At 38.0% G+C, this 23,556-nt stretch overlaps 1 protein-coding gene and 1 non-coding gene across 7 annotated transcripts in view; both read left to right on the forward strand.

Annotated features, from left to right (window-relative positions):
• Positions 1 to 23,556, forward strand: part of RPS6KA3 (ribosomal protein S6 kinase A3) — a 112,831-nt gene that overhangs the window by 67,476 nt on the left and 21,799 nt on the right. For all 6 annotated transcript variants that reach the window (XM_023753676.1, XM_006088532.3, XM_023753673.1 and 3 more), the window contains 10 exons: positions 421 to 527; positions 3,594 to 3,631; positions 3,811 to 3,953; positions 4,136 to 4,206; positions 10,558 to 10,646; positions 10,839 to 10,903; positions 10,980 to 11,082; positions 13,849 to 13,973; positions 15,848 to 15,973; positions 21,529 to 21,618. In XM_023753676.1, coding sequence (XP_023609444.1) covers positions 421 to 527; positions 3,594 to 3,631; positions 3,811 to 3,953; positions 4,136 to 4,206; positions 10,558 to 10,646; positions 10,839 to 10,903; positions 10,980 to 11,082; positions 13,849 to 13,973; positions 15,848 to 15,973; positions 21,529 to 21,618 — 957 coding nt within the window. The remainder of the gene's footprint in view (positions 1 to 420; positions 528 to 3,593; positions 3,632 to 3,810; positions 3,954 to 4,135; positions 4,207 to 10,557; positions 10,647 to 10,838; positions 10,904 to 10,979; positions 11,083 to 13,848; positions 13,974 to 15,847; positions 15,974 to 21,528; positions 21,619 to 23,556) is intronic.
• LOC111825987 lies at positions 20,347 to 20,475 on the forward strand. The gene has a single exon (XR_002829225.1). It is a non-coding gene; the product is annotated as a small nucleolar RNA SNORA11 (small nucleolar RNA).

The following is a 23,556-nucleotide window of genomic DNA, read 5'->3' on the forward strand; positions in this document are numbered from 1 at the left end:
TGAAAGTAGGACTTTAAATTGATTAATTATCCTGGTCTTTCATCCTTCTTTTAGTTACAGTTTTCTTAGAAGCAATAATATATCAACAAGATATCCTTAAAGTATTGGTAGTGGAAATTCAGCATGCATTTTAAAGATCACTTTTCATCTAAGATATTACTGTTGTGGGGCAACAGTCACATATTCTTAATATAGTTGTTACTTAACAAAATGCAAAATTGTTTCTCCCACAGTGCATATTTAGCATTTAGTAAGTAATTAGTTGACTGATAATTTTGCAAATTTCATATGTAAATTGTGGGTAAAATTACATGTAATAGCAAAGTTATAATTTTTTAATATTTAAACTCTGGGATGGAACTTTAAATGAAAATTACAGACAAAAAGAAAATAAAGACAGAAAAATTATTTTTATTTTAGGTGATGTTCACAGAAGAAGATGTCAAATTCTACTTGGCTGAGCTTGCACTTGCTTTAGACCATCTACATAGCCTGGGAATAATCTATAGAGACTTAAAACCAGAAAAGTAAGGAATCATACTACTAAGTTGAATACAATGTAATATCATTGTTTAGGAGGTAATAAAGGTAAAAATTACTTCATAGAACTATCACAGCATTGCATTAGAGTCTATATGCTTCGCATTTCTGCTAAGACTATGTATTCTCATACTTTTATTTTTTAAATATGTTTTTATTGATTTTTAGAGGGAGAGGGATAGAGAGATAGAAACATTGATAAGAATCATCAATTGGCTGCCTCCTACAGGTCCCCTACTGGGGATCTAGCTGGCCACCTGGGTATGTGGCCTGACAGGGAATCGAACTGGTGACCTTTTGGTTCATGGATCAACACTCAACCACTAAGTCATACTGGCTGGCTTAAATATCTGTTAATCAGAATTTCTGCTAATATTATCTTGCTTTCATTTACAGTCTTTGATTTGTAATGAGGTTGAAATCTGTTTTCATATGTTTGTATTTTTGTGTGATTTTTCTGTTCATGGCTTTTGCCCATTTTTCTTTTGGAATGTTATTTTTGCCCATTGATTTGTAAGACACCTTTACAAATTAAGAATTTAACCATTTGACATACAGGGTGGGGCAAAAGTAGGATTGCAGTTGTTCATATGGGAACAAATATTATAATAAACAAGAATACAAGAATAAACTTTGTTTCACGTACTCACAACTGTAACCCTGCTTTGGCCCCACTCTGTATTGCAAATACATTTTTCTGTTTTGTCTTTTTATTTTATTTATGCTATTTTAACATACACAAGTATTTTTTTCCTCAGATATATCAGTCTTTTCTTTTGTGATTTTTTTCTTTGACTTTTATTCTTAGAAAGGCTTTTCCAATCCCATGATCAGATTTTTTTTTCTAATTTTATGGTTTCTGTTTTTACTTTTAACTCCATCTAGAAGTATTTTGGTATGAGGTATGGCATAGAGCTAATGCTTTCCTCCAAATACTGTTTATTGAAAATGTTCTTCTCCATATGATTTCAGATTTTAAGTGTGAGTTGAGCAAATTTCCCATTGCTTTTATTACAGCAGTTATTAATATTTAAATTGTACGAACTTCTGATTTTTAATTTGTGTTTATCACTTTTAGTAAGAAAGTTTTTTCCGCCTTAACTGGTTTGGCTCAGTGGATAGAGCGTCAGCCTGTGGACTCAGGGGTCCCAGGTTCGATTCCGGTCAAGGGCATGTACCTTGGTTGCGGGCACATACCCAGTGGGGGGTGTGCAGGAGGCAGCTGATTGATGTTTCTCATCGATGTTTCTAACTCTCTATCCCTCTCCCTTCTTCTCTGTAAAGAATCAATAAAATATATTTTTAAAAAAAGTTTTTTCCTCTTTTTAATGAAATAAACAAGAGCTTTGCTCTATCAGAAATTTTTAAAATAACTTTATTGAGATATAATTCACATAGCATACAATTCATCCACTTAAATTATACAATTCAATGTTTTTAGTATATTCAGAGTTTTGCAAGCATCATCTTTATCAAGAACTTAGATATTACTTACATTACAATGTTACATGCACAATTTGCATAATTACAACAGGAAACAGAGAAAATACTCCTTTGGAATCCTTTTAAGTGATCATTTAGAAATTGTTTACTTTCATATTTTATGTTTGGTTTTTCATATATTTTGTTTTGGATGTTTCATATAATTCTATTTTTATTGCCCGTGTAATTACTGGATTTTTCTAATCATTTTCCCAATTTCTAACTATCATTACGTAAGATATAATTCCTGGTAAATACCTATCCAGAAACACAATTGGCTTACAGTTTAGTATTTAATTAATGATGTTACTCTCCACTCATGTATTTGCTAAAGCCAGAAACTTGAGTGTCTTCTCCATTTTTTTCTTTTATCACAACCTATATCTAAGAGCTCATTAAATACCCCTTATTTTTTCCTCTAATTTTTTTTCTAAAATTGTAAATCTGTTCATTTCTACCCTCTACACATGTAAACCTTTTATGGTCTTCAATGCCCTTGAAAAGAAGCACAAACTATTAAGAATGCCTTATTGGCCCTTTGTAGAGTGGCCCCATTCATTCAACATGCATTTCTTTTTTAAGGAAGGGAGAGGTACAGACAGATAGAAACATCAATGATGAGAGAGAATCATTGATCGGCTGCCTCCTGCACGCCTCACACTGGGCATGTGCCCTTGACCAGAATCGAACCCAGGACCCTTCAGTCTCTCCACTGAGCCAAACCAGCTAGGGCTGCATTTCTTATTTGTCTGTGCTCTGCCAGGCACTGAGCTACTAGATGAATAAGACCTTCTAGAAGATAAAACACTGGAGAATGTATACAGTGAAAGGATGGGTCAATGAAAACCAAGGAGTGTGAGGAAGGTGTGTTGAGGAGAAGAAGATTGTGTTGGTTGTGTCAGAAAAAAAGCTAGGGAAGAATGATTGAGTCAGATGCCTTAAAAATGACCAAGAAAATGACAAGTCTAGCACATTCAACTAAAATATGTAGACCCTCTGTCTATTATGCTGGGGAGTTTAGTTAGGTCATCTCTGCAGAAAGGCATTAGAAAGAGCAACTTAGAAGAGCATATAGATTTTGTCTCTTTTTCTATTAGTTTTCTAGTGCGCCCGGCTCATTAATACAAGTTTATAAAGCTTAACCTTTGGAATTTGTTATAGTCATGTGTCCAAAAAATAACATTTTTCCTCCTTTACCTTTACCTTCTTATTCACCGTCTAAAGCACTATTTTAGAATGAGTGTGGTGATTTGATGCTTAACAAAGTAATTTTTTTTTAAATATATTTTATTGATTTTTTACAGAGAGGAAGGGAGAGAAATAGAGAGTTAGAAACATCGATGAGAGAGAAGCATCGATCAGCTGCCTCCTGCACACCCCCTACTGGGGATGTGCCCACAACCAAGGTACATGCCCTTGACCGGAATCGAACCTGGGACCTTTCAGTCCGCAGGCCGACGCTCTATCCACTGAGCCAAACCAGTTCGGCTTAACAAAGTAATTTAGTTTTAGCATCTGTAAATCTCTAGTGGTTTGAAAAGATTTTCTGACTTTGTCTCTTTTTTTTTCAGCATACTTCTTGATGAAGAAGGTCACATCAAATTAACAGGTAAAATTTCTCATTTTATTAAAATACTTTCTCTACTCTCTATAAATTTCCTTTAAGGTCGATCATGGTATTGGATTAGAATATTTTTATAATTATTTTAAATATTGGAACTCTAAGTTTAAACTTTACATATGCAAATTATTGTAGGGTATTTATTAATTCTATATTTATTTTGGCAGATTTTGGCCTAAGTAAAGAGTCTATTGACCATGAGAAGAAAGCATATTCTTTTTGTGGAACTGTGGAATATATGGCTCCAGAAGTAGTTAATCGTCGAGGTCATACTCAAAGTGCGGACTGGTGGTCTTTTGGTGTGTTAATGGTGAGGTTTGGAATGTCTTTTTTTTTTAGAAGTTAGTAATGAAGAGAGTAGAAATATAAATCATATGTTTTATTATATAGCAATTTTAGATTTGGTTGTAATTAAGATGATACTTTCTTACCTTCTGGCCTTGAGATTTTATACTATTGACTAATACCTCTGATTATTCTGCCATTTTGTAGTTTGAGATGCTCACTGGTACACTACCCTTCCAAGGAAAAGATCGAAAAGAAACAATGACTATGATCCTTAAGTAAGTACTCCCTACTGTATGTTTTGATGAGATTTAAAAGTAAATGTTTTGCTCGACCAGTATGGCTCAGTAGTTGAGCGTCGACCTATGAACCAAGAGGTCATGGTTCAATTCCCTATCAGGGCACATGCCCAGTTTGCGGGTTCGATACCCATTGGGGGCTTGCAGGAGGCAGCTGATCGCTGTTTCTCTCTCATCGATGTTTCTAACTCTCTATCCCTCTCCCTTCCTCTCTGTAAAAAATCAATAAAATATATTTTTTAAAAAACACCAAGTACAGCCCTAACCGGTTTGGCTCAGTGGATAGAGCATCAGCCTGCAGACTGAAGGGTCCCAGGTTCTATTCCAGTCAAGGGCATGTACCTTGGTTGCGGGCACATCCCAGTAGGGGGTGTGCAAGAGGCAGCTGATGGATGTTTCTCTCTCATTGATGTTTCTAACTCTCTATCCCTCTCCCTTCCTCTCTGTAAAAAATCAATAAAATATATTTAAAAAAAAACAACACCAAGTACAAAGATGTTCATAACAGCATTATTTGTCATAGTCAAAAAATGGGAACTGGATCAATCATTAACTGTAGAATGGATTAATAAATTATGGTATATTTATATAATGGAATACAGCAGGGGTTGACATACTACTTGTAAATATTTTAGGGTTTTCAGGCCAGACACAGCCTCTGTCACATATTCTTAATGTTATTTTTGTTTCCAATACTTAAAAAATTGTAAAAAACCATTCCTAGCTTGAAATCCAAATAAAAACAGGCTGAAGCCTTTAGCCCATGGGTGTAATGTGCCATATAGCAAAGAAAATGAACAAACCACAGTTACATGCAACAACTTGGGTAAATCTCATAAGAATGTTGAGCAAAGGCAGTTCAGACACAAAAGAATGAATGCTATATGATTCTATTTATAAAGTTTTAAAAACAGACGAGCTAAAGCCTAGATTTTAGGGTCTACATTTAGATCACAAGAGCCTGAGGCAAAATAAGGAAAGTGGTTACATTGGATGAAGGGTTCTAGCAATGTTACATTTCTTAGTCAGATGACTATTCACTTTGTGGTAAATCATTGAGCTGTGTATTCTGGGTTGGATTGTTTTGCACTTTATGTTTTCCTTCACAATAAAAAAGAGGTTTAAAATGTTTGCTGTATAAATGAATGTTCACTGAACCTTTATCACTCCCATCTACTCTGGCCCTTTTCTTTAAGCTAACAAACACACTCTAGTGTTGGAAAAGAGAAACAACTTTTTTGACCTGCCTTGCCTTCCAAGTTTCTGCACCATCTTCCTGCATCATTTCAACACAAGCCTCTTGAAAGAGTAGTTTTTCTTTTAGCATTTTTGGGCTGCTTTTGTTCTGTAGTCTGTCATTCCTTCTCACTACTCTATTGAAACTTCTCTCACTATTGTCATGAGTGATTTAGTTGCTTAATCCAGTGGCAAATTATTAGAAAGGTGACTTTTTACCATGTGTTCACACAATTCATTCAACAGATGATTGAGATCTTGTTACAGATACTTATGATGCAGTGTGAACAAGACTGACATCTGTGGTCAGAGTTTGCATTCTACTGGGGCAGACAGGAATTAATATTTAAACAAATAAATATGATAATTTCAGATATTAATAGGAGGAATAGGGATAATAAACCAGGGTACTCTTGAAGCGTGGGGGCAAGGGCAGGAGCCATTTTAGAAGGGACAGTTAAGGAAGATCTGAGAGGTCTTTGACATTGTTGGCCACTCCCTCCCCCCTTAGTTTTTCCTGCTCCCATCGGCTTCTCCTACCTCTAACCATTCCTCTTTTGGTCTCTTGCTTGACCATTTCTTCTCTGCCTGCCTTTCTCTTTTTAATTATGAAATTTTTCAAACATAAATTTGCAAAAATAGAATAATACAGTGAACACACATATATCAGTCACCCAGATTCAACAGTCATCAAGATTTTGTGACATTTGTTTCAAGTGTTCCTTTTTTTCTAATTTACTGAAATATTTTAAGCATTCCAAACATGTCATTTCTCACCTACTTCAGTTTGCATCACTAAAAAGTATGGATGTTTTCTTACATAACCACATCTAACAAAAGTAGTAATAATGCTTGGGTATTATCTAATACCAATGTTTCACCAGATTTTTCAGATAGTCTCCAAAACGGTGTTTTTATAGTCCTAAATTAAGTCTGCTCATTTCATTTGGTTGTATTTCTTAAGCTTCTGTTCATCTAGAACAGGGGTGGGCAAACTTTTTGACTCGAGGGCCACAATGGGTTCTTAAACTGGACCAGAGGGCCGGAACAAAAGCATGGATGGAGTGTTTGTGTGAACTAATATAAATTCAAAGTAAACATCATTACATAAAAGGGTATGGTCTTTTTTTTTTTTTTTAGTTTTATTCATTTCAAACAGGCCGGATCCGGCCCGCGGGCCGTAGTTTGCCCATGGCTGATCTAGAACATTCTACCCCTGCCCCACCCCCTTGACACTTACTTGTAGAAACCAAGTCAGTCAGTTTAGAATTATTTTTTTCTAATTTTATCTGTGAAAAGATAAGACCACTCTCAATATCTGAAACAAAAAGCACAAAGCTGATTGTATTGCTTACTATAGTAAGGAAAGGCAATGCTGGTTCAGTAAAGTCTTTCCAAGGAGAGCAGACCACTGTTCCTTTATATCAGCGGTTCTCAACCTGTGGGTCGCGACCTCTTTGGGGGTTGAACGACTCTTTCACAGGGGTCGCCTAAGATCATCGGAAAACACATATATAATTACATATTGTTTTTGTGATTAATCATTATGCTTTAATTATGTTCAATTTGTAACAATGAAAATACATCTTGCATATCAGATATTTACATGACGATTCATAACAGTAGCAAAATTACAGTTATGAAGTAGCAACAAAAATAATTTTATGGTTGGGGGTCACCACAACATGAGGAACTGTATTAAAGGGTCGGGGCATTAGGAAGGTTGAGAACCACTGCTTTATATGGTTTTGGGGAAGGGTGGAGTTCAAGACGTGGCAGCTTTTCAGGGCCATAAGTGGATTGACATCATCTCTAAGAATGTGGTTACTTGGGTCAATTGGCATTCAGGTGTGGTTAGTGTTTGGCTAATTTTCACAGAGAGCCATTGGTTGGTTTGCAAAAACAACCAACTATGTACACCTGGGCAAGTTGTCTTTCATCAATTGAATGGATTTAAAACCAGTTTTGGTGGCTCTCTTGCTACCATGGTAACATAACAATTCTTTTTGTAAGAGTATGCAAATATCTTTATTCTCCTTGTGATACCATTTAACTTGTTCCTTTATCCTGTTTCTGGTTAAACTTTTTTGGCAAGATTATTTCATAGCTCATGCTGTTGCATCACATCAAGAGGCTTACATCTGGTTGTTCCACTTTAAATGCTTAATTCCCATGGCTACAACTGATTCCTCCATTGTAAAGTTCCCTGTCAGGCTTTCATCTGCTGGTTTCATCTATTGATAATCATTACTTGAAACAGTTATTTTACTAGGGCTTCAAAATAGTGGTTTTCTATTACTGTTATTCTTTCATTTATTAGTTGGGTGGTGGTTGTGTTTTTGGTGTTTTGTTTTTGTTTGGTTTTTTTGTTTTGTTGTTGTTGTTTTTGAAACAATGAACTTTCCCTCTTCAACTAGGGCTATTTAGTTACCTTTAAATAAGGCTCAAAGAAGAAAGGCAGAATAAATGTTTAATTATTTTCTTAATTTAGTTGTGAGAGCCCTAATTACTTTCATTGGGGGTTGTGTCCAATGACTTTGGTTTTTATGTTAGTTTTGCCTTTTTTTCCCTATAATGAACTTGTGGGATTTAATAATCAGTGTGATTCAGCCAATTGCATTCATTATTTTTGATGCCCAAATTGTCCTTATTCTGATCACTTTTAAATGTTCTTGTTACCCAGGGTTGCATCTCTAAAATGCTTTTCTGCCCCTCTGTGCTCACTTTCCTGTCTTTCCTTATAACTACTTTCAGCATTTTAATTACTCCCAGATCACACTTTCTTATCTTAACTTAGCAGACACAAGACCTATATTTTCATTTATTCCCTTGCCTAGTTCTCCCAAAATGTATGACATGCATCACTTAACGTTTTTATCTCTATTTGCTGTACTTTTTTTTTCTTGTATTCCCAATTAGTAGCATTTCCATGCAGCCAAAAACCTGGAAATCATTTTTTATTTTTTTCTTGCATATGCAGGTATTCACCAAATTTGCTGTCAGAAATATTTTAGAGTCTCAGCCTTTCCTTTGCATTGAACTGCTTACAGTTTTCAGACCATGGTGATCTCCTGCGCACACTAATGGGTCAAAGCTTCTAAGTAGACTGTCTATTACCTACCAGTGCTTCCCACTCCAGATAATTTTATACTACCCTTGGAGTTACCTTCTTGAAAATAAATCTGGTCATGTTAGTCCACTGTTTAAAGACCACTGCTGTATCCCTATTACCTAATATGGAAATGTTTCCCCAGATTTGTCCAACCGAACCCTAACTCTATAAGATATTAATGGGTATTCTCTGAGACAGAGTTGTTAGAAACAAATGTTTAGAAAAATACTGATTTTTTTTTACTCTAGATGTCTCAGCCTTTTATATGTAATGTATTAAATTCTATGGTTTCAGCAGGGGGGTATAATAGATAGCATTCCACAAACTCATTGGACCATGAAAATGTTTTGTTGTTGTTAACTATCTAGAGAGATTAATGCTATTCAGTAAAATGTTGGAGAAACACTGGCCAAATGAATAAATTCTCAACCTTTAAATTGCATTGAAGACCTTTCACAATCTCTTGTGCTAAATTTTGATATTCCCTACTGTTTCCTTAGCATTCTTTCCATATGTCCTTCTGGATTTGTCTCTTAAATTACCAGGATTATCTATATCCATCTTCCCTACTACCCATCGGAGGCTGTCTTTATCTCTGTACCCTAAGCACTAAGCAGTGTTTAGCACATAGTAGCTCAATAACACGCTGAATAATAAATGGATCTATTTCTGAAATAGAAATTTCTCTGCTAGCCATTTTCTCCAACTGTTACTATTTTCGTACTTATAGGATCATTGGTTTCCATAATTTGTAGGTTGGAGAAAAGAATAAAATTATATATTAGAGTTGAAACAGACCTTCAAGCTCATCCAGGCCAGTGGTTTTCAGACTGTGTGCTACAATCTCAAATATTCCACAGACCCCTTTCCCACCAACTCCTCTTCCCTGCATGCCTATTAAAGGGAATGAGAAAGAAAAATAAACGTAAGAAGCACATGTTCTTTTAGCAGTTTTAAATCTTGGATTTCTTAAATTCCTTTTGAAAAGGGGTTCCAAGGGTACAGTTTAAGAACCATTGATCTAATGTCCCATCCCCTTGCTTATGAAGAAGTGGTAACAGGCCCAAGGGGATTGACTTTTCCAAGGTCACAAAGTTCTTAGAAAAGTGCCAGAACTAGGACTCAGATGATCTTACTCTCACAATAGTGCTTTTTGTAAAATTCTGAAAAATGAAAAAGTTCATTAGGGCATTATGGACTAAAATTATTATGTGTTCACACCAAAACTTTATACACAAATGGTCTTAGCAACTTTGTTTATAGTAGCCCAAAACTGGACACAATCCAGGTATCCTAGTTTAACAGGTAAATAGATAAACAAAATGTGGTACATTTGTGCCATGGAATACTATTACTTAGCAATAAAAAGGAATGAACTATCAGTATACACAATAACTTGGATACATCTGAAGGGAATTCATGCTGAGTAAGAAAAAAAAAAGCTTACCTACTGTATGACCCCATTTACATAACATTCTTAAAATGACAAAAATATAGAAATGGAGAATAGCTTAGTGGTCTCCAGTAGTTAGGAATTCGGGAGGGAGAAATGTGGGTGCGGTTATGAAGGGGCAACATGAGGGATCCTGGTGGTGATGAACTGGTCAGTATTTTTACTGTGGTGTTGGATATAAGAACCTTTATTTGTGATAGAACTAAACACACACACACACACACACACACACACACACACACACACACAATGCAATTAAAATTAAAACTGAAGACATCTGAATGAGATCAGTGGATTGTACCAATGTCAATATCCTAGTTATGACAGTGTTTTATAAGATGTTACCTTTAGACAAAACTTGGTAAAGGGTACACATATTCTCTCTTTCTCTCTCTCTCTCTCTCTCTCTCTCTCTCGTTTCTTACAACTGAGTGTGAATCCACAATTACCTTAAAATAAAAATTTAATTTAAAAAATAAAATAGTTACCTCCAAAAAATAAAATGTTATCATGTGGATTTATTATTTAGAGCTAAACTTGGGATGCCACAGTTTTTGAGTCCTGAAGCCCAGAGTCTTTTACGAATGCTTTTCAAACGAAATCCTGCAAACAGATTAGGTAACATTTTTATTTTGTTTCTTTTGTGTGTTTGTTGGGATTTGGTTTGGGGGAAGGGGGGGCTGATATTTGTTTTTGTTGTGGGATTATGAACTATTAGGACAAATATTAAAAATGAAGTCTAAATAAACAATATATATTCCTCCTTGAAATAAAATTACCATTTAATCAAAACTGGTTAATTTTTGATAGGTGCAGGACCAGATGGAGTGGAAGAAATTAAAAGACATTTATTTTTCTCAACAATAGATTGGAATGTAAGTATAGAATGAAAACTTACTTGACTTTTTTTTTATAATTAACACATGTCTAAGTCTCTCTTTTTTCCTTCAGAAACTATACAGAAGAGAAATTCATCCACCTTTTAAACCTGCAACTGGCAGGCCTGAAGATACATTCTATTTTGATCCTGAGTTTACTGCAAAAACTCCCAAAGGTAAGGAGAAAACATGAAAACCCAAATATAAGAATATATTTTTAATTTGTTTAAAATATGTTTTTATTGATTTTTAGAGGGAGGGGAAGGGAGAGGATAGAGAGATAGAAATATCAATGAGAGAAAAACATCATCAATTGGCTACCTCCTGCACACCCCCTACTGGGGATTGAGCCAGCAATCCAAGCATGTGCACTGACCGGAGTCGAACTGGCAACCTCCTGGTGCATGAGTCAATGCTCAGCCACTGAGCCACACTGGTCAGGCAATAATATTTTTCTTGTTCAATCAGGAAATCTTTTCCAGTTTAATTTTTAGATTCTGACATTATGTCTTGAGACCACTGAACTAAATTCTTTTCTCCTAAATTATCTGTAGGTCACCCTTGTATATCCCCCTAACCAGGAGCCATAGCATTGGTAGGTTACCATTTAGGGCTGCACCATCCAATATGGTAGCCATTCATACCACATCCCTGCCACAATCTATACTAATAAAAGGGTAATATGCTAATTGTACCGGACATCTTCCAGACATTCTTCCAGAAAAAGCCACGGTGGCAAGGGCTGACACAGAGGCCATTAGAGACGATCAGGCCGGCAGGGGAGAGCAATTAGGGGGCAATCAGGCCGGCAGGGGAGGGCAGTTAGGGGGTGATCAGGCAGGCAGGCAGGCAAGTGGTTAGGAGCCAGCAGTCCCGGATTGCAAGAGGGATGTCCGACTGCCGGACATCCCTCAAGGGGTCCCGGATTGGAGAGGGTGCAGGCCGGGCTGAGGGACCCCCCCCACACACACACACACAAATTTCATGCACTGGGCCTCTAGTCTAAAATAAAGTATAATATGCTAATTAGACCAGATGTCCTTCCTGACGACCTTCCGTATGAAGCCAGGGCTGTGAGGGAATCCTGGGTCCCGGGTGCTTGCCGGCGGCTGGAGGGAAGCCCAGGTTCCGGGTGCCAGAGGGAAGCCGGTGCTGGCAGCCAGGGGAAGGAAGACCTACTCTTGCACGAATTTTGTGCATCGGGCCTCTAGTAACTAAGTAATTAGGAAATCCTTTACAGCATTTTAAAGCGGTTAAGATCCTTGTGAAATCTTGTAGCAAGTTATATTGTGCCTTAAACTTTGATTCTATTTATATGGAAAAACTATTTGTGTGTTTATTTACCTGTAGCTATTTTTACATGAAATACTCTTTAGTATAAATAGTTCTCTTTAAAATTCTAATATTAGGTGATATTCTGGAAGTACTTGTAAAGTTCAAATCCCAAACATAACTTAAACTTTATATGAGGATTGATAACTTCAAAATAAACCATATCCTGAATCATGCTTTATTATAGAAATAATCTTTGAAATGACCATCTATATTTCATTAATTAGCATATGTTTATACATAATGATGTGTTTTGTACTCTAATACTCTCTCATTTAGGTTTACCGGACCCCAGGTTTATCATTGACAAGTAAATAAATAGAAAGTGTATTTACATATATTTTCCATAGAATACATCACTCAAACCTTGCTATAAAGCTTTCTAGACAAAATCTTCACAATCTACATTGAGCGTTGAAGAGTGTTTATTCTTTTTATGAGACAGTCTTAGAAATTTGGATTAATGTATGGACAAAATTTTAGCAAATACATGGACAGTAATATGCATAGAGTTGATATGTAGTGGTGTTTTACTTTGCTTTCTCAATACAGTTTGTCCTGGTAGAGGGAAAATCTCAGAATAGAACAGTTCTATATTGGATTCTGCCCAGATAGGTTCTCTTAGCAGAAGTCTTCAGTATAATAATTGGTTTAAAATTCACTAAATTATATATTGCTGAGAATATCAAGCTGATGTTCAAAAAGACCTTTATACAGAGTTGATGTTTAAGTAGATTTACCTATTTGTTTTTTGCTTGCCCTTAGCCTTTAGAGTATGTTTATCAATATTAGTATGCCTAATTGTGTGTTTATGTCTTTAAAGAGAACATTAGCTATACTGTAAAAGCATTTTTCTACTTCTATTAATACCAGTAGATTCCAACAAATAATTTGAATAACAATACATATTGTGTCATAAATATATTTTAAGGATTGCATACCATGATTATCCTAGAAATTACTTTTGTTCCTTAAATATATATAATAATTTTTAACTTGTAGTTTAGATTTTTAAATTCTGACATTATGTCTTGAGACCACTGAACTAAATTCTTTTCTCCTAAATTATCTGTAGGTCACCCTTGTATCTCCCCCTAACCAGGAGCCATAACATTGGTAGGTTACCATTTAGGGCTGCACCATCCAATATGGTAGCCAGTAGCCACATGTGGTTATTTAAACCTAAGTTAATTAAAATTAAAATTTTTGTTTCCCAGTCACACTAACCACATTTCAGATGCTCAGTAGTTGCATGTGGCTAGTGGCTACCATTTTGGACAGCACAGATAAAGAAAATGTTCATCACTGCAGGCAATTCTATGGGACAGTGCTAATTTAAAATAGCATTAGCCCAGTAATTCATCGATTTATTATATTCTTAAGTGAATTTGCTGTTTTCTGGACTCTGAGGGAATATGATATTAGAGTTATGATGGCAATAAGCCATCAGGGCAGATCTGGTACAGTTCCTCCCTGGGTTATCCTGAAAGTACTAGGTGCCTGAGATGTAGAATTCCTGAAAAAAGTGTGAAAGATTATAATGTGGACAATTCTTCCCTTAATTGCCTTTCAAAGTAATCACCTTCTTGGTAATTTATTATTTTTTTCAGATTCACCTGGCATTCCACCTAGTGCTAATGCACATCAGCTTTTTCGGGGGTTTAGTTTTGTTGCTATTACCTCAGATGACGAAAGCCAAGCTATGCAGACAGTTGGTGTGCATTCAATTGTTCAGGTGAGTGAATGTCTAAGTAATTTTAAGTTTGAAATGTAAGATATAGTTCATTGTATGAATAATTAGCTTAGATTTTATCTGCTGGCTTAAGTGAGCAGCTTAAAATACATTTTATATCATTGATGTTAGTCTTAGAAGTTTTTTTCATATGCCTTTGAAAAGGTTGCACGCACCAGAATCCTGAATACTTGTCTGACTTAAAAGTGGACTTCTAAGAGAGTTGAGATAAATATCACCATCTTGTCTCTCCCCTATCCTGTGCCTCAAAATGTTTATCAGGCCTAGTTTGTTTCAACCTCTGCCTCTGTCAGGTCAGCTATGATGAACTGAGGCCTCCTGGTTCCCTGATTGCTTTAAAAGAGGGGTTAGCAGACTTTTTCTGTAAAGGGCCAGATGATAAATACTTGAGGCTTTGTAGGCTATATGATCTCTGTTGCAACTACTCAGCTCTGCCATTGCAGCACAAAAGCAGCCATTGACAATACAAAAATGAATGTGCATCTCTGTGTTCCAATAAAACTTTATTTAGAAAAACTAATAGTGAACCAGATTTGGCCCACAGGCCATAGTTTGCCAACCTCTGTCATAAAAACATTTAAGAAATAAAAATGAACTTAAATCTTAAGTCTGCTAAGTTTTGTGTCCTTGTTCTTTTGGAGCCCCCATTGTCATTATGCAGAAATGGTTATGGGTACTGTCTTAAGGTGCCTTCTATCTCATTATCCCATATGATCATCAGAGCTAGAAAAAAATGTAAAAACCACAGAAGCAGGTTTCTAGATATGTAGGTGTGTTTGTAACAGGAGACTTGAACTATTAAATTAAATGTTATTAGAGGACACAAGTACAAAACATTAGATTTATTTCTTCTCATTCTAGTATCATGGAAAGATAAATTTAATTCATCTTCCTAGTCATAGAGGGAATTGTTTTGAGGGTATAATTAGTGCTTGAATTTGCTTGATAATTAAGTTGCTTTTGCTCTTAAGTTTATTTTATGAGTCAGTCATGCTGCTTTCTCCACTTTCTAGAAAACCAATTTAAACAGTGGTTTTTGAACAAAGTTCAGGTTAAAATAGTCTTTCTCTTTTACTGTGACAACTATGTGGTGTATGGCAAGTTGTAAAGAGATAACTTCTGTACCTAACATAGAAATTGCAAAATATTCTATAGAATTCAACTTTTAACTTATATGAAGCTCATAGGTATGGGGGTGGGAGGATCTATCACTATCGCTCAGGGCAGTAGAACTTCCCTCAGTGTGTTTATGGAACCAGTAATTTACTGTTCATCATCCTTCATGTTATTAGTCCTTAACCTATGAATGGCTTCTCTAGCAGAAGTTGTATTGAAGCTATGACTTGAGGGTGGAGAAAGGAAGGCATGGCTACAGATAGTCCAAAATGATGATAATAGATATCACCTTCAAATAATGTTATTTAATCCTCACCATTACCCTCTGAGAAAACACAAGTTCAAGATTACACAACCTACAAGTGGTACATCTGAGACAAAAATCCAGGTGTTCAATCCAGGTGTGAAACTTCTCCCTATTTGCAAAGGTACTTGGGGCTCAGTCACAGGCGAGGCTGTCAGTCCATCAAGTAGTTCTGCATTTTCTGTTGTAAATATTTAATTTTTTGAATTTAACTTAAGGTTTTTTAAAGGGCATATTTCATGCTGTACATTTTATTGTAGACACTTCTAAAATACACAGTTGTGGAAGAATAAAGCTTGTAAAGATTGGTTTTTATTTTTACTGATATTCATTTGTAGTTAACATCAGTAATTCATGTTGAGTAATATATTCCCCTATTATGAAATGTACCAAAGTCAGTACAGAACTCTTTGTCAATTTATAATTGTATTTGTAGCAGTTGCACAGGAACAGTATTCAGTTTACTGATGGATATGAAGTGAAAGAAGATATTGGAGTTGGCTCCTACTCTGTTTGTAAGAGATGTATACATAAAGCCACAAACATGGAGTTTGCAGTAAAGGTAAGTCATTTTAGATTTAAAATGCAACTTTAACAGTTTTTATTCATGCATGTCAGTACCAGTTAAACATTACACTCTTCTTTGGTAAATGTGCCTTTTGTTATAAAAAGGTAAAGTTAATTTAAATATCTGGCTAGTGATTATCAGGGAACCATCCATTACAGTGGATTCCCCTGTGAGCTAAAAAGGTAAGGTAGCGTACATCCAGTTTGCTTAGGGCAGTACCAGTTTACACTGACCTGATTTTTTGTAGCATCCCTTTTGCTTTCAGAAGCTTCCATTTTATAGTCAAGGTGTCAGGGAATTCCTCAAGATTGTATACCAAATGTTGTATGTTTACATTTTTCTAGCAACAATGTTCTTACCATTCTTCACATTTAAAAGGATCTGTGAACCAATAAAAGAATAAGAACCACTAACATTAAGTATATTATCATTAGCTGTTTTAATTTTATCAGGTGTTCTAAGGCATCAAGATTTTTCTAAGCCAAAACCAAGACACATGGCTCTATGATAAAGTTTGAGTTGCAAACCTTTAGTTGAAAGTGAACAAATATCAAGTCTCTGCCTTTTCACTTATTGGAATGGTAGCCTCTGCTCTCCCATTGCAAGCAATTCAAGTAATGTCTAAAGCTTTCAACTTACCTACAAGCTTAGAAATAGTCTATAACGGGTGGGCAAACTTTTTGACTCGAGGGCCACAATGGGTTCTTAAACTGGACCAGAGGGCCGGAACAAAAGCATGGATGGAGTGTTTGTGTGAACTAATATAAATTCAAAGTAAACATCATTACATAAAAGGGTATGGTCTTTTTTTTTTTTAGTTTTATTCATTTCAAACGGGCCGGATCCGGCCCGCGGGCCATAGTTTGCCCACGGCTGGTCTATAAGTATGGGCAGCTCCTGTTCAGTTAGTGGGAAAGTGGCATTAATTGGGATTACTTCCATCCACCCATCTATTTATCTAAATATATAGTATGATTTCTATCTACACAAAAGACAAAGATGCTAATTGACCGTACCTTCGCTACACCCACCAGCCAATCAGAAGAGTATGCAAATTAACCCAACAAAGATGGCCATTAAATTTGCATACTGCAGGTGGGGCGGGCAGTGCCAGACGCCCCCGCAGGATCCGGGACGCAGATCGGGGACCAGGGAGGCGGGGCGGGCAGCGCCAGACGCCACCCGGGGAGGCAGAGCTGGCAATCACCCCGGCCAGAAGCCTGAGGCCTGGGCAGGGGCGGAGCCTGCAATTGGAGCGGGCTGGGGGTCCCCTGCCCAGGCTAAAGGCCCTGGCCAGAGGTCTTAGGCCTGGGCAGGGGATCGGAGCGGACTGGGGTTCCCCTGCCCAGACCTAATGCCCCTCTGGCCTGGGCAAGGGCGGAGCCTGCTATCTGAGCGGGCTGGAGGTCCCCTTGGCAGGGGCCGAGGTGGGGATCGGTGTGAACTACAGAGGAAACACCTTTTCTGACCGCTCATTGGCTAAGCTCCCTGTATGCCACTGGTAATATTCTTAGTAACTTGGGTAATAAGAATCGAAGAAGGTGATGTAGGGTTTTTCCACCTCACTCCTGGAGAAAAAAACGAAGGTCTGCTGCTGGAGGGGCTAAGAAATATCATATCCTGCCCTAGCCGGTTTGGCTCAGTAGATGATGCCTCGGCCTGCCTACCAAAGGGTCTGGGTTCAATTCTGACCAACAGCATATACCTAGGTTGCAGGCTCTTCCCTGGCTGGGGCCCAGGTCAGCGCTCATGCTGGAGGCAACCAATCAAAGTGTTCCTCTCACTTTGATGTTTCTCTCTGTCTTTCTCTTTCTCTTCCACATTCTCTAAAAATCAATGGAAACATATCCTCACGTGAGGATAAAAAAATAATAAAGAAATGTCATATCCTATGAAAGACACATCTTGAAAATGCCTAAAGAAAGTTGTCACTTTTTCATGGTGAAGGGATTGGAGTCCATGTTGATGAAAACACCTTGGTGGCTGCGGTGACTGGCAGTGGCTGCAGCAGCGGGGTGATGGGGTTGGTGCCTTCCCCTGATCAGCCCGGTCGCCTCCCACAAAGGGAGGCCAGACTGCGGCTTAGGACATCCCCTGAGGGCTCCCAGTATGTGAGAGGGGGCAGGCTGGGCTGAGGGCCCCCCCCCCCGCACGAATTTCGTGCACCGGGCCCCTAGTGTAAAAATAAAAATGAATGTGTTTTATACATGCACTAGAGGCCCAGTGCATGAAATTCATGCAAGGGGCTCAGCCCCCGCCGCTGTGGGGGCCACCTCCGCCTCGGCCCCCGGCCGCCAGGGCCTTTATTGCCTCTGCCTTGGCCCCTGCCCAACCACCACGGCTTCATCCAGAAGGTCATCAGGAAGGACGTCCAGTCTAATTAGCATATTACGCTTTTATTATTATAGACTAGAGTCCCAGTGCACGAATTCATGCATGGGTGGAGTCCCTCTGGGTGGCCTGCAGGGATCAGGCTAAAACCCACAGTCCAGCACTGCTTGCAGCTCCTATCTGCCGCTCCTGCTCATCCCACTGTGCCTGCGTGGGCTCTCGCCCAATCAGTCCCAATTGGGAGAGGCTCGCATTGCCACAGCAGCGCTCGCCAGCCATGAGCCCTGTGTCTGGCACCCTCCCAAGGGGAGTGATCTGTGGGATTGGGCTGAAACCAGCTCTCTGACATCCCCTGAGGGGTCCCAGATTGCAAGAGGGCACAGGACAGGCTGAGGGACCCCTTCCCCCTGGTGGTCAGTGCACTTCATAGCGACTGGTCGACCAGTTGACTGTCTGCCCCCTGGTGGTCAGTGCACATCATAGTGAGTGGTTTAGCATCCTTAGCATATCATTAGCATATTACACTTTGATTGGTTGTTCTGCTGTTCGGTCTGTTTACATATTACCCTTTTATTATATAGGATAGCAAATATCTGAGAAGGCATATACACACACAAATTATTATTACTATTCTAAACTTGTATCTAATTGCTTTAAAAAGACACCATTGTCCATAAGGCTTCCTGTCAGCTATAAAGATAAACCAGAAATACATTTTAATTTGCTCGTATACTAATTTCTCATAATGAAAGTTGGGGCACATAGAAATTTTCAAATTACTTACATGAAAGGAGAAACAGTGAATAACGTACTTTGTAGATAGTTTAAGGATTACCTTGCCTCCATAAACACATCAGAAAAAAGCAAAAATGTCCTGAGGCCCCCTTTGAATTACAGAAACCAGGAGCTGTATACCAAAACCTTGAGAATATCTTGAAGCTATTTGTGGATTATTGTGATTTAACCCTTTGCACTCCGCTGTCCCCTCTCAGGGGACATCGGAATTCTAGCATATCACTCGGATGTCCCCTCTCAGGGGACATTGCAGTTTATTAGTGATTACGGGGAATTGAGTTATTTCAACGCAACTTTTTGAGACATGCATGTTTCCCTGAAGTTTTATCTTGAAATGGCAAAAGAAATTAAATCAAAATATCGTAAAATTACTAAGATATATACAAGAAATGTCAGCGGGTTTTGTGTCGGATTAAACAATAAACTACATATTCCCAATGTGGGACAAAGAAAACGGGACTGCATTGTGTGTTCTAACAGGAAAACACCTGGTGGCAGGCGTCAAACCACTTATTACTGTCAAACATGCACTAATCAGCCTGCAATGCATATTGGGGAGTGTTACAAAACTTATCATACTGTACAAAATTATAAACAATAAAATATTGGGTTTTTTTGCAAATATACATTCCTCGATGTCACCCAATTCATATAAGTCCAATATCATTATAATACGTTACTTGGTTCCAAAATTATACTAAATAATACGAGGGTCTGTAAATGCACGTTTCCGCCGCAAAGTAGCGTCGAGTAGCTGGTAGCCAATGTCCAGAATGGTTCGGAGTGCAAAGGGTTAAATTAGAGTCATAAAACCAATCCCAGCACAACTTGGTTCTACTGAAATTACTACAAATCTAAGATCCACAAGCATAAGTATGGATTTAATGTGAGCTGGGCTCAGATTAGCAGATCAGAATGTTGCCAAAAATAACACTTCCAGTGTGTTCTGGTTCTCAGAAGACTAACCCCAGATCATATCCCTTGAATTGGCATGTCTATTCCATATACCGTTCCTCTTAATCATCCATTTGCCTAATTCCACACTATTATTTTACAATTGATTGCAGTGGACACCTATATGTCTGTCTTCCCTGTTTTCCAACTACAGAACTGTTTTACAACTAAATCCATTTCAAATAGCAGATTTAGCTCATGTTGAGAGTTGCAAGCTAGGTTGCTAGAGCATTTGGGTATTTATTGCATACGTTAATTACTATGCTGTTTTAAAATTGAAAATAAGTTGGGTGTGAAGAGAGCAGAGCGCCTGAAGAGTGGCTCCTCTGTGTATAACACATCCAAAAGCAACTTGGGCTTACTCTTTACAGGTGGCAGGGTACTATGGCCTTCCTGTAACATTACGCCCCATACATGAAAAAAAAGAAAAGAAAAGAAGGTCACAAAATTTATTTCCGACTGCCTTTTGGATGATATGAAAGCAAACCTTATTTAAATGCAATATTACTTTACATTAAAACATTAAGAGAAGTATTTTTAAGAAGCAGCTGACATAAAAGGGCTGGAAAGCTACGTTAGTATTTTAAAGGGCTTTATTATAATAATTAAACTTAATTCTAGCCAAGTAAAACTCTAGGTGTGGTTTTCTGCTTAGCTTTCTGCCTAGCTTCAAAAATAATCTTGCTCTACTGAACTGTTAATTAATTTTTTATAAGTAGCTTACAACTAATGGGATATTCCATTGAAGCATTTTATTAAAGGAAGTAAAGTTAATTCGATACACAGATGCTAGTAGTGCTGATATATATAGATAGATGATATAGATATAGATATAAATATAGATATAGATATAGATATAGATCCATGTGTCCCCCAGAAATGTATACACACTTTGAATAATTATAAAAGCAGTGTTTGTACTTCAACTTCATTTTTAAACTTCCAGTAGCATTTTAGGATGAATTTCCTTTGTTCAAAACTTAGTCTGGCTGAAAAGAAAGAAACATCAATTGAGCTATCAGCTGTTAAAGTGTGTATACATGTTTGGGGAGCACCGTGTATATGTTGCTCTTAAGTATCTGTGTTGACAGGACTTAGAAGTTGACTGAGTTCCCTAAAGTTTAAGATGTTTAAGGATGAAAGAAAGATGTTAACTGTGTTCTTGGTACCTTTTCTTGAAGATTTTGCGTTTTAATGAGTCCTAAACTTACTGCACACTTAAACTGGAGAGACCTGGTAGAAATGTGATTCTTAGCATGGAATTTACTTTACAGCCTTGTCATCTACATCAAGACTGGGTTTTGAATTTTGATTAGACAGTCTGGCCAGGTACTTGAGTAAAACTGGTTAATAAATGGCTTATATATACAGTGTTTACATAAGATGCTACCCATTGTCTGTTGCTATAAATACTTATGGTTTATAACTGTAGAGTTCATGAGATTTTGTAATTATTATTTGCCTTTTAGATTATTGATAAAAGCAAGAGAGACCCAACAGAGGAAATTGAAATTCTTCTTCGTTATGGACAGCATCCAAACATTATTACTCTAAAGGATGTAAGTAGATTCTTTAATGTAGAAATTTGAATCAGTTGTCTAACTTGCATCTGGATTATTTACAGATATCATGTGGTAGACAAATAACTGAATATAGTAAGCAAAAAAATAGAATGGAGGACAACATATATAGCATAATTTTAGTTAAGAAAAATACGTTTATATAGTTAATGTTTCTACTTTTGCTGTAAAAAGAAAAGTTTTATTGACATTATTGCTTTTAATATCTGCATTTACTGGAACATTTGAGTATTCATTAATGTTCAAGATTGACTAGAATCACATACTCCATGGATTCCCCAAACTGTCTTTCACAGTACTGCCAGAAAGAGCTGCACTCATATCTAACCATGTTACTTTCCTGTCTACAGTTCATACCCCTCATCACCTCTGGTCCCTGCCTTCCTCCATCCATAGTAGTTTGCACACTTCCTCACACACCCTATGCACCAGCCATGCTGCAGCATATCCAAATTTTTGAACATGCCTCATTTTCTTGTGCTGCCCTGTCTTTGAATTTATGGTTCCCTCAGTTGAAAACACCATTTTCCTTCTTTACCTGGCTAACAACTGCACATCTAAGACTTTGCTGAAGCATTACTTCCCCCAGGAAGCCTGCCCTGCCCATTACCATCCCCAGGACAAATAGCATCCCTTCCCCTGCTACCAATGACTTTTTTTTTTATTGATTTCAGAGAGGAAGGGAGAGGGAGAGGGAGAGGGAGAGAAAGATAGAAACATCAATGATGAAAGAGAATCATTTTTCAGCTGCCTCCTGCATGCCCCCCACTAGTACTGGGGATCAAGCCTGTAACCTGGGCATGTGCCCCTGACCAGAATCAAACCCGGGACCCCTCAGTCTACAGGCCAACGCTCTATCCACTGAGCAAAACCGTTTAGGGCCCTGCTACCTATGACTTTTATCATAACAGAGCTCTTGGCAAAGGGTGTGAATTCTCCAGGCAGCATTAAGTCCTCTCTTGCTGATGGTAGTCATAATAGGCTCAAAGGCCATATCTGATTGTTGTAGACCAGATGTCACGTGGCCAGCTGAGCCAGAGGACTTCTGAGGAACCTTTCACCTTTCACCTGTGAGATTTTGTGAATTCCAAACTTTACCCCCCCTTCTCCTTCCAAACCAAAACTCTAGTTTCCTCAGAATGATTTTTTTACTGCTCATTTGTAGAAGGGGAATGTTAACTTAGTTCCATTAAAATGTGAAGCTATTTTCCCTGGCTGGTGTTTTTCAGTGGTTAGAGTGGCAGCCTGCGCACCAAAGGGTCACAGGTTTGATTTCCGATCAAGGGCACGTCCCTGGGTTACAGGTTTGCTCCCTGTCCTCTGGGAGATAACCAGTCATTGTATCTCTCTCATATCAATGTTTCTCTCTCTCTCTCTCTCTCTCTCTCTCTCTCTCTCTCTCTCTCTCTCTCTCTCATTCTGTCCTATCCTCCCTCCCTTCCATTCTCTTTGAAAAGCAATGGAAAAAATATCTTCTGGTAAAGATTAACAAAACAAAATTGCCTGGCTGGTGTGGCTCAGTGATTGAGTGTTGACCCATGAACCAGGAGGTCAAGGTTCAATTTCCAGTCAGGGCACATGCCTGGGTTGCGGGCTCAGTCTCCATTGGGGGTCATGTAGGAGGCAGCCAACCAATGATTCTCATCTTTGATGTTTCTATCTCTCCTCTCCCTTCCTCTCTCTGAAATCAATAAAAAAAAATGTATAAATGGACTAGAGGCCCAGTGCACAAAATTTATGCACTGGAGGTGGGGGTCCCCTCAGCCCAGCCTGCACCTTCTCCAATCCGGGATCCCTCTCACAATCCAGGACCGCTGGCTCTTAAGTGCTCACCTGGCTATCTTGCTGGCTTGCATGCTAAATACCGCCTAAATGCAGCCCCCGGCGATTTATACCCCCCATACCACCGTCTGCTTG

The sequence above is a fragment of the Myotis lucifugus genome, unplaced genomic scaffold (genome assembly GCF_000147115.1).
Source record: "Myotis lucifugus unplaced genomic scaffold, Myoluc2.0 scaffold_49, whole genome shotgun sequence".
Taxonomy (NCBI): domain Eukaryota; kingdom Metazoa; phylum Chordata; class Mammalia; order Chiroptera; family Vespertilionidae; genus Myotis; species Myotis lucifugus.